Here is a 15,551-nt window from a genome sequence, read left to right on the forward strand (position 1 = left end):
ATGTTTAGTTGGGTAAAAGGGTGAAATACAAAGGGTACCGGTAGTGAAATTTGGCCGGGATGGGCCTGGGTTGTTATTAAGCGACTATGCAGACCTGGTTTAAAGTTTTGAACATTTGTAAAAAGCCACAAGGCATCTTGTCATTTAAAATAACAGTACGCCGCTACCGTTTTTTCCCTAAAAAGCAGTGGTAAAGTAATCCGGAACGGCCAGGAAAGGTATGGCCAGGTAAATAATTTTGTAAATATATTTAAACACATTTTCAGTAAAATATGTGTGCACGAAATCAAACGATAGCCTCAAGTTTAAAAAAAGGTTAGGCTACAGTTTTAGTCGTCCCCATTATTAACTTTGTGGCGTCATCTCTAATAACTTTAATGCGTTTCAGTAATTACTTTTTTTTCCGGTAGGAAGATATTTCTTTTTTTACCCCTGCCAACAAAGTTTACAAAATTGACGACACACCAGCAAGAATAACTCGCATGAAGGCAGTAGTATTTGGACCTTCGAATGAACGAAATTTGATGTCAAGCAACTTGAGTTCGAAAAAAAAAATTGTGTATTTTTATCAAACAATATGACATTTAAATAAAAACTATTGTCATCTTTTAAAACTGTTACCTGAGCAGATGAAAATTTGACTGTGGAAGTAAGTCGAGTTGCTCTTTTAAAACTGTCATTGTAACATCATTTTTATTGACTGGAGATTCTTTGTCAGTCGCAAATGAAAGTTTGGCCCATCCTATGAGCGCTTCATAGCGTTCAAATGGTATAACGGGCTCGGCTAGTTCACGAAGAAATCCTTTAAGCAGAGATGCGACGGTATGTACGTCTGTTGTCCTGCGAAAAAAGTAGAATTTATAATATGCTAGACAGAATACCCAGAGTTGCACTGGTTAAATGTTTGACCGGGGCCGTTTGGGCGCCACTGTTTTGGCACCACCGTTTGGGCGCCACTGTTTTGGCACCGGGATGGGGTTAAATTTATTAGGTGAGTTAGTGATTTACTTAGGGGTGGGGTTTGTGGTTAAGTAAAGTGTTGTTTGACCTGAATCTGGCCATTTAGGCGTTATTCTGACGGATTTAGGACTTATTCTGATTTAGACGGTACTACGACCATTAGGCAGTCTTATGGGTGGACTCCTAATTAGCCTGCTATCAAAAGCTTAACAGCATGCATTGTGAAAAACTATTGGCGTTTCTGTTAAAGGCGTGAAATATTTTAGTTTTCTTTCAGTTCAATTAGACGTATTTTAAACTTTCAATCACTATACCAGTCTGCTTTTATAAGTACGATAACAAGTAATAGGTTTAGTCATTCATTACCAATATATTTGAAAAGGAGTTTCGTTTTTTAAACTGCTAATTGCGAAGTAGAGGCCAACTGAAAATATATCTGTTTGTTGTACTGTTTACTTTAGTTGAAAATTTATTAGTTTCTTTGATAACTCATAATGGCAGGAAGAAAGTGCACAGCAGAACTGCTTATACTTTTTTGCTGAACGTAATGACAGGCCATTCTGCCTTATATGTCAGGCGTCAGTTTTTAAAATATTCAGCTCCTTCCATGCTAATTAAAATCAACCGGTATATTTGAAGGAGACTGAACTTCGCAACCAAAAGCTGATCAGTTTAAAAAATGAGACAGAAAAAACGATACAGTTTTTTAAAAACGTTACGAAGCATTTAGCCACTGTAACGCTTGCATCATATCAAATTGCTTGAAACAAGAGCCCTAACACCATACAGTAAAGGGAAATTTGTCAGCATGCCTTCAGGATGTTTTTAAAATATTGCCTACGAACGACAAACTAAAACGAATGATATCAGACATACAACTGTCCAGCCACACCATTGAACGCAGAACCTCGGACATTAATACGGCTATCGTATCACAGTTGTACTCAAGAAATGCGTGTATTTTAGTTTCGCATTAGACGAGCGTTGTACAAGATAAGCCTCAGTTGGCAATCTTTGTACGATCTGTGTTAAACGATCGTTTGATCAAAGATTAACTTTTTGAAATCGTTTGATTAAAAGACAGAACCCGCGGCATAGATGTAAAGAAAGCAACGTTAGCTACATTTACAAAAGCTAAATTTTCCGTAGCAAAACTAACTGCTATTGCTACTGATAGAGCGCCAGCTATGGTAGGGTCCGCAAAGGGACTTGTGGGGCTTTGTAGAGGGTCCAAACATTTTAAGAGTTTTGGACTTTCCATTGTATTTCCCACCGGGAGCAACTTGTATCTCAATCATTAAATTTGGACCATGTCGTGAAGCCTGTAATGGAAATAGTCAACTACATCCCGAGCTCTTAGACCCCGAATGGAATCATAGTCGACATACTATGTCAATTAAATTAAACTTAAATATGCTGGGCGAGTCTAAACTTTTTCTTGAACTAGCACAAAGAGACAAAGCGTGTTTGTGTTTGTCGGCAAACTTAAGCTTTTTAACGCACATGTTCGCAATGGAGATTTCACACACTCTTCCACCCTTCTAAAAGTCAGCACGAAAGTTTTAATCGTCTCCTTGAATAGTCCAAACGTTAAATATGTTACACATCTTGAACCCCCTTCTATAAAACTTTGTCACTCGGTTTCGTGATCTTCAACTAAAAAAATTTCACACAGATTACGTTTCTCGTCGACCCATTAATTGTGAAACTGACTGTTTGAAAAGCCCGCTGGTATCAGGCGAGGCTGCGGCACAATTGGAATTGATCGATCTTTACAAGGAGGACCATCTAAAACCTAAAAAAACTCTGTTTACTGAAAGGACGTATTAATTTCGAAGCTGAATGCATTACTTGTGGTCGTGGATATGGCACGTTTTTCTCAAATGTAACAATTTTACTCTCGTTTTACTTGCCGGCAAAAAGTTGGGTGCTGAAAATATGGTAGCCCTATTGTTAAAGAAAAATGTGACTTGAAAAAAGTAGTGCCTCACCATCTAGGAATCTCACCGCACGTCACTGGTTATGACTGGCACACATGTAAACGAATTGCTTCGATCAAGAAAAAATGGAATACCAGCCAGATTTTAAGAGGAGTGCCCAAGACAAGGATAGTCAAAATTCGGTAAGTACTGTAGCACACATGTCACTAAATGCCTTGTAATGTTTTGTCATTTTTATGTTGGTGTGAAACATTTAAAATAAATCTTTTTGAGCAAAAATACAGTATTTGTGCATGTAAGTAAAAATGGCGTTTTTATAGTCATTTTCGCCCTTTTGAAATTTGTTCTTTGTGGTTAACACATCAGAAATGTGGCTCTTGATTGCTGACTGGTTGGCCAACCCTGCTATAGCCGAATACTGTACAGATTTGCGTTCCACCGGTCGTCAGCAAAACACCAAAAAATCTTATCTGGTGACTTACGACGCCACGACAAATGCAAGTCAACATTGCAAAAATGATTTGTTCAAATTTATCTATTCCTAATACATCAAATCTTAGCAAACAAATATATTTAGGTCAAAATAGTTATTTAAACATTTTATTTTGAATATCTGGTTAGTTAGAAATAACCCGCTCAGTACAACCTTGTTTAAAACATTGGGATTAATCGTTTCACTTTTTCGGTTGATCTAAGAATAGCAAACGTATTTAAATAGTTTGGTTATTGTTTACTTTTTTCAGATTACACTATTAAATAAATTAAATTAGTTACGTTTTCCTACGACGTATTGGCTACTGCAGGGGTGTTAAACTCAAGTCAACCGAGTGCTGCGTGAGGTAAATTGAGTATGTTAGGCCGTGGAGTGGCATGGGCACCGGCATAAATGTTTTTCCAAAATGCCACGATTTAGGAAAGGTTTGAAATGTAACGACTTACACTCGCGTCGCATGTGCCAAATTTTTTGATATATTTTCGTTTAAAAAAAAACGTGTAAAAGGCAGCTAATCCACCCATTTAGGAGAATATTGTGAATATCCCAACATATAATATGTGCCGCAGGCGCAAAAATATTAAATATTACGCGGACAGGTCCCACGACAGCACGTAAAAAAACTAATTGCATTTGGCCTGAATAAAAATTATCTCCTTCACTGGCATATTGAATTTTCGCCCTAATAATATGCCTTACTTTGGAAAAATGGGACGTTCCCCCCTATCGTAGGCGTCTTGAAGATCTTTGACTTCATTGGCATGACCTGGTAGTCGAAAAAGCCCTTCTTCTTTCAAACCGCCATAGTTTCGAATAAATTCAACACAATTTTCAACGATCATCGGTGTTTGACAAAAGACGTGGTCCATACTGTTTGACATTCGGGATGAAGAAGCGTCATATTCAGAAGACTCCATTCGTCGATCATGAAGCAATGTTTGTTCGAGATGTTGACCAAATATCCCTGCTTGGTATATATTAACAAAAGATCTTTAGAGTGCTGAATATACTTTTTGTGTTTACGAATCACATAACATCGAAAAAAATATATTACTCTTTTTGGAAATACCTTAAAAAATTATTGTCTGATGCTACGAAATGGTTTTACCAGATTGTGTATTACTTTTTTTAAATTTGTAGAACGTTCTGAAAAAAATTACTATGGTTCTATACGGTATTTAAAACAATGCCCATTTATTTAACTTGTTTTTGCAATGTTCGAAACAATTTAGAGTTGTACATATTGCCATGTGCGTATACTTAAAAGAAATATGAGCATATCTTACGTTGTGCAAAAAAATGTCACACCCCTGTTGGTCTAATTGACTAACTTACAACTGAGAAGATACATTTGTATTACGATAATGTACAAATTTACGTACCACCACCGATTCGTGACAAAATGACCCGACGAATAACTTTGACCCATTCCTCCATATCTGCTTGTGTATTAGCAGATAAAATATATGACTCGTGGTTACTTGACATCTTTTGACCTTCTCCACCTTGTCAAAAAGACCACGAGAGGTTTTATTATATTTAAAAAATACTTACTATTTTAGTAAATATCGTTTTGTAACGTCTTTCTACCACAGAACGCTTCCATTGTTTACAAAATAGTTTAAAAATTGTGCTTTTAGTCAGGTCAAGACGGTTACGACTCCGCAGCCCTGTATTCCACCCATTCACGTAGCAAAATAATTTAGAATTAAATATATAGCAATTCACTCATATGTCATTATAGAACTCATCCACCCACATTATTTGGACAGAACATATTATAAGCTATACACTATTCACAGGGCCGGATTACGGTTTTCCTGGACCTGGAGCTGTAGTGCAGTTAGACGCCTATTGGTCTATTTTTATTATGTTTATTATTCCAACCAGAATTAACATGAAATATTCACATGTTTTCTAGCTTTAGATAAAAGTGTTAAAAACTTTATAGCTGTCTGTTTTTTCCCAAATCTCGAGTAGAGCTAAGGAATGAAACCTATTTTGGTCCATAGACGAACGCATTTGCTCCAGTACTCAAAAGGAATAAAAAGAGGGTTCGCCTGAACAATTAATACAACAAATACGTTAGAAAACGCATACTTGAACTTATTTTTATGAATAAATCTAAACATTTGAGCTTCCTTTATTGCTACTTTCGACGTTAAAATGGCATTCTTTTAGCAGTGCAGAAAAATGAATCAACTTTTCAGGCAGTGATTCTTCCAGATCATCTGGGTCAGGGTGGTCCAACTTCTTTTCATCGCGGGCCAAAAACAAGGTTTATTTTGTCTTGCGGGCCAATGTTTTTAAATTTCGATTCTTAGGCTTATTGCTGGAAAATTATACATAGTCTATGGCATATCTACTAATTTTATGGAATGTATACCTTTGTCCAGTTACGGTAGTTATAAAATAATTTCAACACCAAAAAATTAAAAAAACAAAAATTGAAGTGATATTGCCAGATTGAACCAAAGCTGACTATCAGTTCGCGGGCCAAAAAAGCTGAACTCGTGGACCAAAGCAGTTGGACCACGCTGATCTGGGTAATACTGAAGCAAGCTTATTTCTTGAAATTTCTTCAGTATTGACAGCCACTTAAAATTGTACCTCTTTCATCAAATTTGTTATATCTGGACTTTAACGTCTGAACAAAATCATTAGAACCTGAAGCATTTATTTAAAGTCATTTTGCTGTCCTGTAGTGCGGGACTAGTTGTATAAGACCGTTCCATTACGATTGTTTGAGAGGGTGAATAGTACAGCCAATCGCTTTTTATTTTTTTATAAAGCTATATAAGCAGTAATATGCAGTAAGATCGTTCAAATAAGACATAAATCTGACTGAATACGTCCTAAATTCATCCGAATAGGCCTAAATGCCTAAAATAGTTCCTGAAACTGTAGGTAGAGGGTATGGGACGATCGGGGGCCGTCGGTCTGGCATCGGCCGTTTTGGTTTTGATGCCCTAGTTTGACCGGTGCGGTTAGAGCTTCGCTGTTTTAGCACCGGATTTTTGGTCTTGTTTTGGGTTATTGGTGGGTAATGGTTAGGATTATAAAATGGTTTAGGGTTATTACGGAATTTAGTGATGTACTTAGGGGTGGGGTTGGGGTTTAGGTAAAGTGTTGTTTATAGGCCTGATTCCGACCTATAGGTCTTATTCCGACGGAATTATGACTTATTCCAATTTAGACAGTAATACGACTATTAGGTATTAGTCCTATCTTGGCTTCTTTCCAAATGTGTTTTATTCCGAAGTTGATGTTGTTCTTCGGTCTGGTGTCCGTAGTGATATCTCTATGAACAGCGGTTTCCCAAACTTTTAAAAAAATTGCTTGATGGACCCATTGCAATTATTTTGATATTTCGCAGCCCTATCAAAATTCAAGGGTCAGTTGACCTATTTTTCTTGTACTACACAAGTGCAGTCACGATTTCTTCTAAAGTAACAACTTTCTAACTAATGCGAACCATTCGCTGACAGCGGGTAGTACAGCATAATGGATGCTTTGTAATGTCACAAGAGACATCATAAAACACGCTGTATGATCGAATAATAAAGCACACCTAAAGACAATAACGATGACAGATAATGTTTAAAACATAGAATAATGTTTAAAACCTTACAAAGACTAATTCTCCTTACTGACCCTCTTAAACTGCTGTACAGTTTCGGAACGGCTGCTCTGGAATATACCTTTTTATACAAAGATAACATCGGTTAGTTTTATTAAATTGTTAGTGATGGGCCTATTTTTTGTGGGCCTGGGGCTGCAGCCCCCTCAGCCCACCCACCTTAATCCGCCCCTGACTATTCAACCTTCGGTTTACAATTACCGATTTAATGTGACCCTATCGTTTTCGAGCTTGATACTGCGAAAGCGCACATCGGACTTCAGCCAAATAAACCTAAGCAGCTTGGAAACGAATCCCGAGTCGATTTCCCATTGTGGCCAGGCGCGAATCCAGTAATTTTGTTTGGGGGAGGGCATGATAATTTGTTTAGAGATGACAAGAGCGAAAATTTTGTCAAAAATTACACGTTAGGTCAAGATTTGTCAAAATTATTTCAAGTCAAATTCGTTTAAAAATACACATAAATTGTTTAAAAGAAGTATAGACCGCATTTTGAAACTGTTGTTTGGGGTAAATTTTATCATAAAAATTGAGTTTTCAATTATATTCAACTACATTCTAATTGTATTATATCTTTATTAGAGCAATATTATACGCTATACCAGGGGTGTTCAAATGATTTCTGCAATGATCCACCACAGCCAAACCTGACAACATGACGATCCACCAAAAACGAATAGGAAACATATTGGACACGCTTGAATTATTATGGTGCTTTATTTATGTAAATGTACCCTACAACATATTGATAATATTGTAAAACCCAAAAGTGAGGTGAGCACCAAGTTTGTTTCAGTGAGAAAAATGATAGGTTGGTTTAGACCAGGGTCGGCAACCTTTTTCTAGTCGCGGGCCAACACCAAACTCAAAAAAGTCTTTGTGGGCCGCACAAAATGTTAACTGAGAAAAATTGTGTTTTTTCACTTTAAAACGTATTTAATTACATTTAAGGATGCAGTAAAGCAGGGGCGTGCAACCTTTCATACTGCCGGGCCAAATATGTGAATTCGGATTAGACCACGGGCCACTTGCATATCTCGTCGTCTACCTGTTAGTGCAGTGGTCGGCAAACTTTTTGTTGCGGCCCAAAGTAATCTTTTCAGAGCTACTTAAAGGCCCACTACGTAAAACCACTACAAAAACAGTGGCGGATTCAGGCTATAATATAAAACATTATATAAAAAAGAGAAAAAAAAATTGCGTTTACATAGAGTTAAAGTTGGCAAAAAATATAGTTTTACAGGCTCACAAGACCACATTTGGCACGTGGGTCTTTCCAAGCTGAGCCAATTTAAAACATTATATGCCACACCAATTGTTAAAATAAAGTGCAATGAATGTACGGCTATCATGCGGCCAACAACTGTACATAAAAAGGACGGTACAAGTGCAATGAATGTACGGCTATCATGCGGCCAACAACTGTACATGATAAGGACGGTTCATGATAAGACCAAGCTATTCAAAAATAACTCGCGGTCCACAGTTGGCCTACCACTGTGTTAGTGACTACCACAAAAAAATTGCTCACACACGTACGTTGAACCGAACAATGCCACCTTAAAAGCGAAAAATTATCTTAACTGTGGAAACTTATTTATATCGAGATGTTCGCGGTGGAAAACTACTTCTCAGCTGCGCAGAGAGAAATTTGTTTCTTTTTTTTACAACTCACATAAACATTGAATATAAAACAATTACATTTCAAATGAGCGAAAAAGATCAAACGGACATTTTTAATATTCTTTCTTTACATGGCCATAAGTAGCTATTCGAAAGCATTCCAAGAACAAAAAAATTGCAGCGCTCAGTGCAATTCACTTTCACACAAAGTTGTACACTTTCCGCAACAGCATCCAAAACACATTTTGTAGTTTTATTTTGTTAGCAGATCACATTCGATTCTAATTCTAATAAACTAAAAATTTACATGCTTTATAAGGCGACCTACACTAAAGAATAGTCAGGAAGTTTCAATATTTTAACAGTCACCTGAATGTTTAGTGGTGCGAGCCAAAAATCAAAGCACACCGCGGGCCACATGTTTTGGTTCCGCGCCCCTGCAGTAAAGTGTTGGCGCACAGCGCGAAAAGGGCGTTGTTTGGTTTAAAATTCGAGACCAAAGGTCGCCATCCATACTACTAATGAAAAGTGTAATAAAACTACTTTGAATAAATGCGATAACGTTAATAGTTAATGTTGTTTAGTGTTTGTTAAGCTTTTTAATGAGGGGGCACGTGGCGAGCGAAGCGAGCGCGATTTTTTTTAGGTATACCGGCATTTCTTTTAAATTTCTTGCAAGTTTTTATTACATTGCCGCAAATAAAAAATGTTAAAAAATATATGTCCAATGTTTTTAATACGTTTTCCGTTAACGGCAACGAAGCGCTGATCTAGTTCAAAAGACCGCATTAAAACGTAAACAAGCCGGACGTAGAAAGATGATTCGCGCGAAGCGGGAAAATTTTTCGCACTTACGTAGTTAAAATAGTCAAAAAATATTTGAAATGGACTCGTATCTAGTTTGTCAAAGAGGCGGCGGACTGAATAAATTACGTTGGCGGGGCGCATCCGGCCCGCGGGCCGTAGGTTGCCGACCCCTGTGTTTAGGTCTTACAATAGCATCGAATTAGGGCTTTCTGTCGCTAACTGATATCCTCAAACGCTCACAAAGATTAGCATTTGGGAGTCTTGTCTATGCTTGATTTTTTACAAAGTTCTTTAACGCTGACAATTGGTATTCACATAAGACACTGTAGAAAGTTTATTTTTTCAAGACTACATTAGAAGATCCACGCGAAACGCTGAAAAGATCCGGAACCGGATCGCGATCCGCCATTTGAACATGACCGCGCTATACGATAAATAACGGCAGAATTAAGCACACAGCTCTAATTTATCGCTTTAGGTACAGCTCGAACTTTGTTTTTGCTTAATATAGTTGTGTATTTCTGATTTAGACAAATGTATTGAACAATACTTGCTGTCTTTTTCGCTTGTGATTTGTAATTATCTAATTTCATATTTCGATAATATGCTAGGTCTTTGTTAATTTTCTGCAAATAATTTATACCTCGTCTTTTAACTTGATGTTTTACTGACTAGGACTCCCGGTTGCACACAAATCAGTTATTTTTTCGGGTTTATGCACAACTCATTAACATGCTTCGTTAATATGTTTGTCATTTTAAAAAAGATAAACAACTATAAAAATGCCAAAGAAAAACAGACGCTGATTACTTTTGGAAAATATGTTGTGTAACATAACTTTTATTTAAAAACCTTTTTCAACCTGCAATTCAGTATGTTTCATGGCTACAGCATTTTTTTTAGAAATAAATACAACGTCTTGCCTCAAAGTCTTGTTGAAAGTATAAGCAACTAACTCGAAAAGCGAAAAAAGAGGACATCGGAGGACCTTTCACTTTTCTTGAGACATATGATAGGCCTAGTTTGGGTATTTTGATGAAAACAGTGTAAGTAGGCAGTCGTTTTAAATATTAAGCGCACAGAGCGCATTGTGTAGTAATAATGCATAACTGAACACTTCAGTCAAAGTTTCGTTTTGCTTGCGAAAAAGATCAGCACTTTTTAGATTTTACGGGCTCTGCATATACCTTGCATCAATGTATTTAACCCCCAACCCAATGTGATTAATGTGTCCCCCCTTTGGAATCTTCAAATCCCTCTAGTCTAGGAGGTAAAGGTAAATCCCACCTGTTGAGAATCCCTCTGCTGTATAATATCCTATTAATTTATTTTCTCTCGTGTTGTAAAACATTTTTGCATAAACAAATCAAACACAAATATTTAAATCTCATGTTGTACTTCAAGAACACTTTTCATAAGCTTTTCTAGAGCAAGGGTCGCCAACCTGCAACCCGCGGACCCAAGACGCCAATGTAAATCATTCGGCCCGTCGACTCTTTTCCAAACTGGGTACGACGATATCCCCCACGTTTTTTTGGCTTCTTTAATACATTTTGTGCGCTGCGCACCATTCCGAACACTTATCTATAATTATGTAACTATCAACAACGAAGTAATTTAGTATGTAAGAAACTGAGAATACGTTTAATGTAATTCGGAAGAATTTATTGCGTCGTTAAATGTGGACATATTATCGGGAGTTTAACAGTCTTGTTCAAATTTCACCATAACTTTTGATTGGCGAGTAAATTTATCGTGTTTAAAGATTTTTATTACAGTGTTTCATGGTGATCATGGATGGTTTGGGCTACGCAAAAAGGTAGCCGAATCCTATTCCAGAGCAACAAAACTAATTTAGTTTCAACTTCAAATGTTGGCTTCACTGTCTTCACTAGAGCGAGTGTAAATTGATCAAAAAAGTGTAAAATTGATTAAAATCGTTTACAAATGCACTTTAGTTGTATTGTAAACGTCGTCTTCTTTTTTTATCCCATAGTCAGTAAACCTTCATGAATGTAATTTAAATATAATGTGCTATAGTCTGTGTTTTAATGCTACCTTTTTGCCTTGCATTTCAACTAAACTATTTACTTACTCGGCAATGTTTTAAACTACCCATCGTTTGTTTTTCTTCAAAAGGGCATTTTTATAGCTGTATGTTTCATATGCAAACAATAACAACAAAGCATTTACAACTAATTTGCGTTTTACCGGGCGTCAGCAAAAAAAATAAAAAGAGGCTCTTAACAATGCGAATGACGACGCGAAACTTATTGAGGCCTTTATACAGGGTTGCCATACCGTGCTTATTTCTAAGATTTGTGCTTATTTTTGGATGCACTGTCTTAGAAAACACTAATGTGCTTATTTCCAAGAAACGTGCTTTTTTCAGAGTTGTGTGCTTAGTTTGTCTTATTTTAGTTTCTAAAAGCGTTCTTTATCCATTATTTCAGCTTGAAGGAGGAGTGAGAAACTTCATTTATTTATATTTACCAAGTTATTTGACCCAGATTACAAAACAATGCATTATATTACATAATAACTAGGGCGAATATTTTTTGACTTGTCAAAAAAAGTCAAAGTTTTGTCAAAATTTACATGTTAGGTCAAAATTTGTCAATATTTTTGTATGTTAAAATCGAATAAAATTGCACATAAATCGCTTACAAAATTAAAAAAGAACTAAAGTCAGCTTTTTGAAATTGGTCGTTCGGTTATTTCGAAGTGTATCTTTCATTTTATCAAAAAAAATTAGTTTTAATATAAGTTCAAAGTCATTTTAACCGTATTATATCTTTATTAGAGCAATATACAGTATAAAATCGCGTGATTAACGACGCCTAGGTTATTTAAATCAATGTATTTCTAACAGGTCAAAATTTTGTCAAAATAAATTATTTTCAGGTCAAAATTTGTCAAAATTTTAATTTTTCAGGTCAAAATTTCCTATTTTTTTGGTCAAAAAATATTCGCCCTAATAATAACACAAGATTGTGAAAGTAATAAGCTGCAGTAAGCAATTTTACGCGTTTATAAAGCGATATTGTGCAGAGCTACAGGCTTCGATAACCATTGGTCACAAGTCGTTGTCAAATAGTTATGACTGTCTCCTGACAGTTAACAAAGTCCGTTAAGGAAGACACAACGCACTCTAGTTGGCTGCCACGATATACAAGCTTAAACAGCACATTTTATAATAATATTTGTAGGCTAACGAGTTTTGTGATCTAAAAATTTGTAGCTGTAGCGTTATTTATTTAGTATAATTAGTGATATGATAAATTTTATGAACACCCCTAATGTTGGTTTGGCGCCCCCTAAATCAAGAAACTTACAATGCCCCCCTGTAACTCTTTAACGTCCAAAGGGGGCGGTACCGCCCACGTTGGGAAACACTGACGTATAAAGGCTATGAAAAAACAGGAAGTAGCGCCCACAATGTTACGACAAGACACAAACATTTTGGATTTCTAGCAAATCATTCAAAGAAATAATTTTATTACAAGCAAAACTTTTTTACAAAGCAAAAGCGTTAGGTCTCCTAAATAAAAGGTTTTACTAATTTTCGATTAAAAAATTTTTTTTTTCACGGTACGCGCGACTAAGCTTCGTTTTGCGCATACTAAAATAGGTGTTTTTAAGTTTTTATTTTATTTTATGATGGTATTCCTTAAAGCTTAGATTTCACCCCCGGAATCCTGGATCGTGCCCTGGTCATCTGTAGCGTGCTTATTTTTTGGTTTGAGAAGATACAATAAAATTACAATAAAGCGTTGTTGAAAAAAATATACAATAAAGCGTTGTTGAAATTAATGTATTCCTAATAGGTCAAAATTTGTCAAAATTTTAATAAAAATATTTTTTTGACAAAAATTTAACCTATTAAGAATACATTGATTTAAATCAGTGCTCCGCAACGTTTTTTTTGGTTGCGGCGCACCAACAGAGCTGAAAAAAATCGCCGGTTTACCTAAGATATGACGATCGACCATAGACAAAAAATGCCAAGAGAAAAAAAGCTGATTATATTTAAACGCGCCAAGGCGCCGAAAATTTGACGTTTCACATTACTTTATGTTCAGATTTTGCGGTTTAATAAGACCAAAATAGGGCTAATATAAACCCTCAATAAAACGGAAGGCTTATACAACCGTTCACCTAACCCGAAGCCCAACCCCTAAATTTATCACTAACTGCGCTATCATTCCAACTCTAACTTAATTTCTAACCCCACGCATTACCCAACACTAACCCCAAACTGGGGTAAAACAACACAATGACAAAACACTTGCTCCCCCTGGAATTTCAAAAGGCGATTATTAGAATTATTTGTAATGTACTACTTAGGGGGGGTTGGGGGTACTTAACCCCCTTTTTGTAAGTGAATATCGTTTTATGTTTGTTTTTGCCACGGTTTAACAAACTGTTCGAAGCGGCATGATTTTTAAGTAATTGGTTCAAGCGTCATAAGCTAATGCAAAACCAAAATGAAGCGCAAAACGCTGTTTTTCGTGTTTTGTTTGGTCGACCGTAAATGCTGGGTAGTTTTTCTCTTTCGGTATTCGTTGAGGTTGACTGATTGGTTAAAAAGTGTGTAGGCCTATTCGACAATCGACAACGCTAGTCAAACCTTCTTCTTTTTTTTCACGCTAAAAATGTCGAGTTAGGCGCAGTTAATGCTTCTCGCTATTCGCTCTCTGCGCTAATATCCGATGTTGGTGTAACATCGGCATTTGTAACACATTCTTAAAAGGAAGTATAATGGTGAATGTCGTGCGCGTTTCAAAGTCTCCATTTTTATGTAATGACAGTTAACGCAAAATTATGCTCTTTAGGTAGGCTTGTCATACGTCCCGGTTTAGCAGGGACAATCCCGATTTTAAGGCCTTGTCCCGGATCCCGGTGTCCCGCCCGGTTGACCAATTTGTTTCTCAATTTATAGTAATCTAGTGGGTTTGTATTCCAATAGTAATGTAGTGGTTTGATTTGTATTTCTCGGCCCATATCTGTTTTTGCTTAGTACAACTTAATATATACCTGAAAACTAACAAACCAAATGGTAAAAGATAATATTACAAGAATTGATGAAATAACCCTATTTATGATGACGCAGTTACACTAAAGGCCCTAAAAAATACCCTCTGACGAAATATAAAAAACCGCAACCCCGTCTAGTTAATTAGTTAGATCAGTGTGGTCCAACTGCAGGCCCGCTTTTTTTTGGTCCAACTGCAGGGGAGCTCCGCTTTTTTGGCCGGCGAACCGATAGTCAGCTTTGCTTCTATCTAGCAATATCACTTCAATTTTTGTTATTGTAATTAACAAAAAAAACTTCGTAAATGATCCTTTGTGATTTCATAACCGTAGCTGAACAAAGGTGTACATTTCATAAAGTTAGTATATATGCCATAGGCCAGCGGTTCGTAACCTGGTCATCTTTTGAAACAAGATAACGTACTGTTTAAATCAATGTGTCGAGCACGAGCAATTTGTTGTGTTGTCAATGCGGAAAGTCTCCTGAATTTACAGTTTAGCGCCAATTCAACCAATTAAACTAAAAAAAAATTTTCGCGCTTCGCAAGACCAACAACACGCTTTACTATTTTCAAATTGTCTAAGTAATATTTAATTGCAAATTAAGAATTGCTTTTTGTAGGGGGGCGAAATGCATTGAAAAATTACCAAAGGAGGTGAGGCTGAAAAAAGGTTAAAAAACACTGCCATAGGCTATGTATAATAAATTGCCAGTAATAAGCCTAAGAATCGCTATTTAAAAACATTGGTCCGCAAGATAAAAACAAAATTGTTTTCGGCCCGCGATGAAAAGAAGTTGGACCACGCTGAGTTAGATTAAATTGTTTTGGGTTAGGCCTACAATAAGTTTATTTGCAGTTTTAGATATGCGTCCCGGTTTGGATATTTCAAAAAAATGGCAAGCCTGACTCCAGGAACGTCACAGCACACCTGGCACGTTTTTGCGGCACACCAGTTGCAAAGCGCTGATTTAAACAACGCCTTTTTTGCGTATAAAGTACTGCATTTAGGTCTTGGCGTCATCATTCATTCGATCGGTGGAACGCAAATCAGT

At 36.6% G+C, this 15,551-nt stretch overlaps 1 protein-coding gene across 4 annotated transcripts in view; it reads right to left on the reverse strand.

Annotated features, from left to right (window-relative positions):
* LOC146160315 (uncharacterized) overlaps positions 1-15,551 on the reverse strand; it is a 33,214-nt gene that overhangs the window by 9,966 nt on the left and 7,697 nt on the right. For 2 of the 4 annotated variants that reach the window (XM_083386062.1, XM_083386063.1), the window contains exons 4-6: positions 4,776-4,898; positions 4,093-4,360; positions 622-840 (exon numbers count right to left, since the gene is read on the reverse strand). In XM_083386062.1, coding sequence (XP_083242188.1) covers positions 622-840; positions 4,093-4,360; positions 4,776-4,898 — 610 coding nt within the window. The remainder of the gene's footprint in view (positions 1-621; positions 841-4,092; positions 4,361-4,775; positions 4,899-15,551) is intronic. The other 2 variants (XM_083386061.1, XM_083386060.1) reach the window with 1 other exon arrangement.

This window comes from Ascidiella aspersa, chromosome 3 (genome assembly GCF_963924565.1).
Source record: "Ascidiella aspersa chromosome 3, kaAscAspe10.2, whole genome shotgun sequence".
Taxonomy (NCBI): domain Eukaryota; kingdom Metazoa; phylum Chordata; class Ascidiacea; order Phlebobranchia; family Ascidiidae; genus Ascidiella; species Ascidiella aspersa.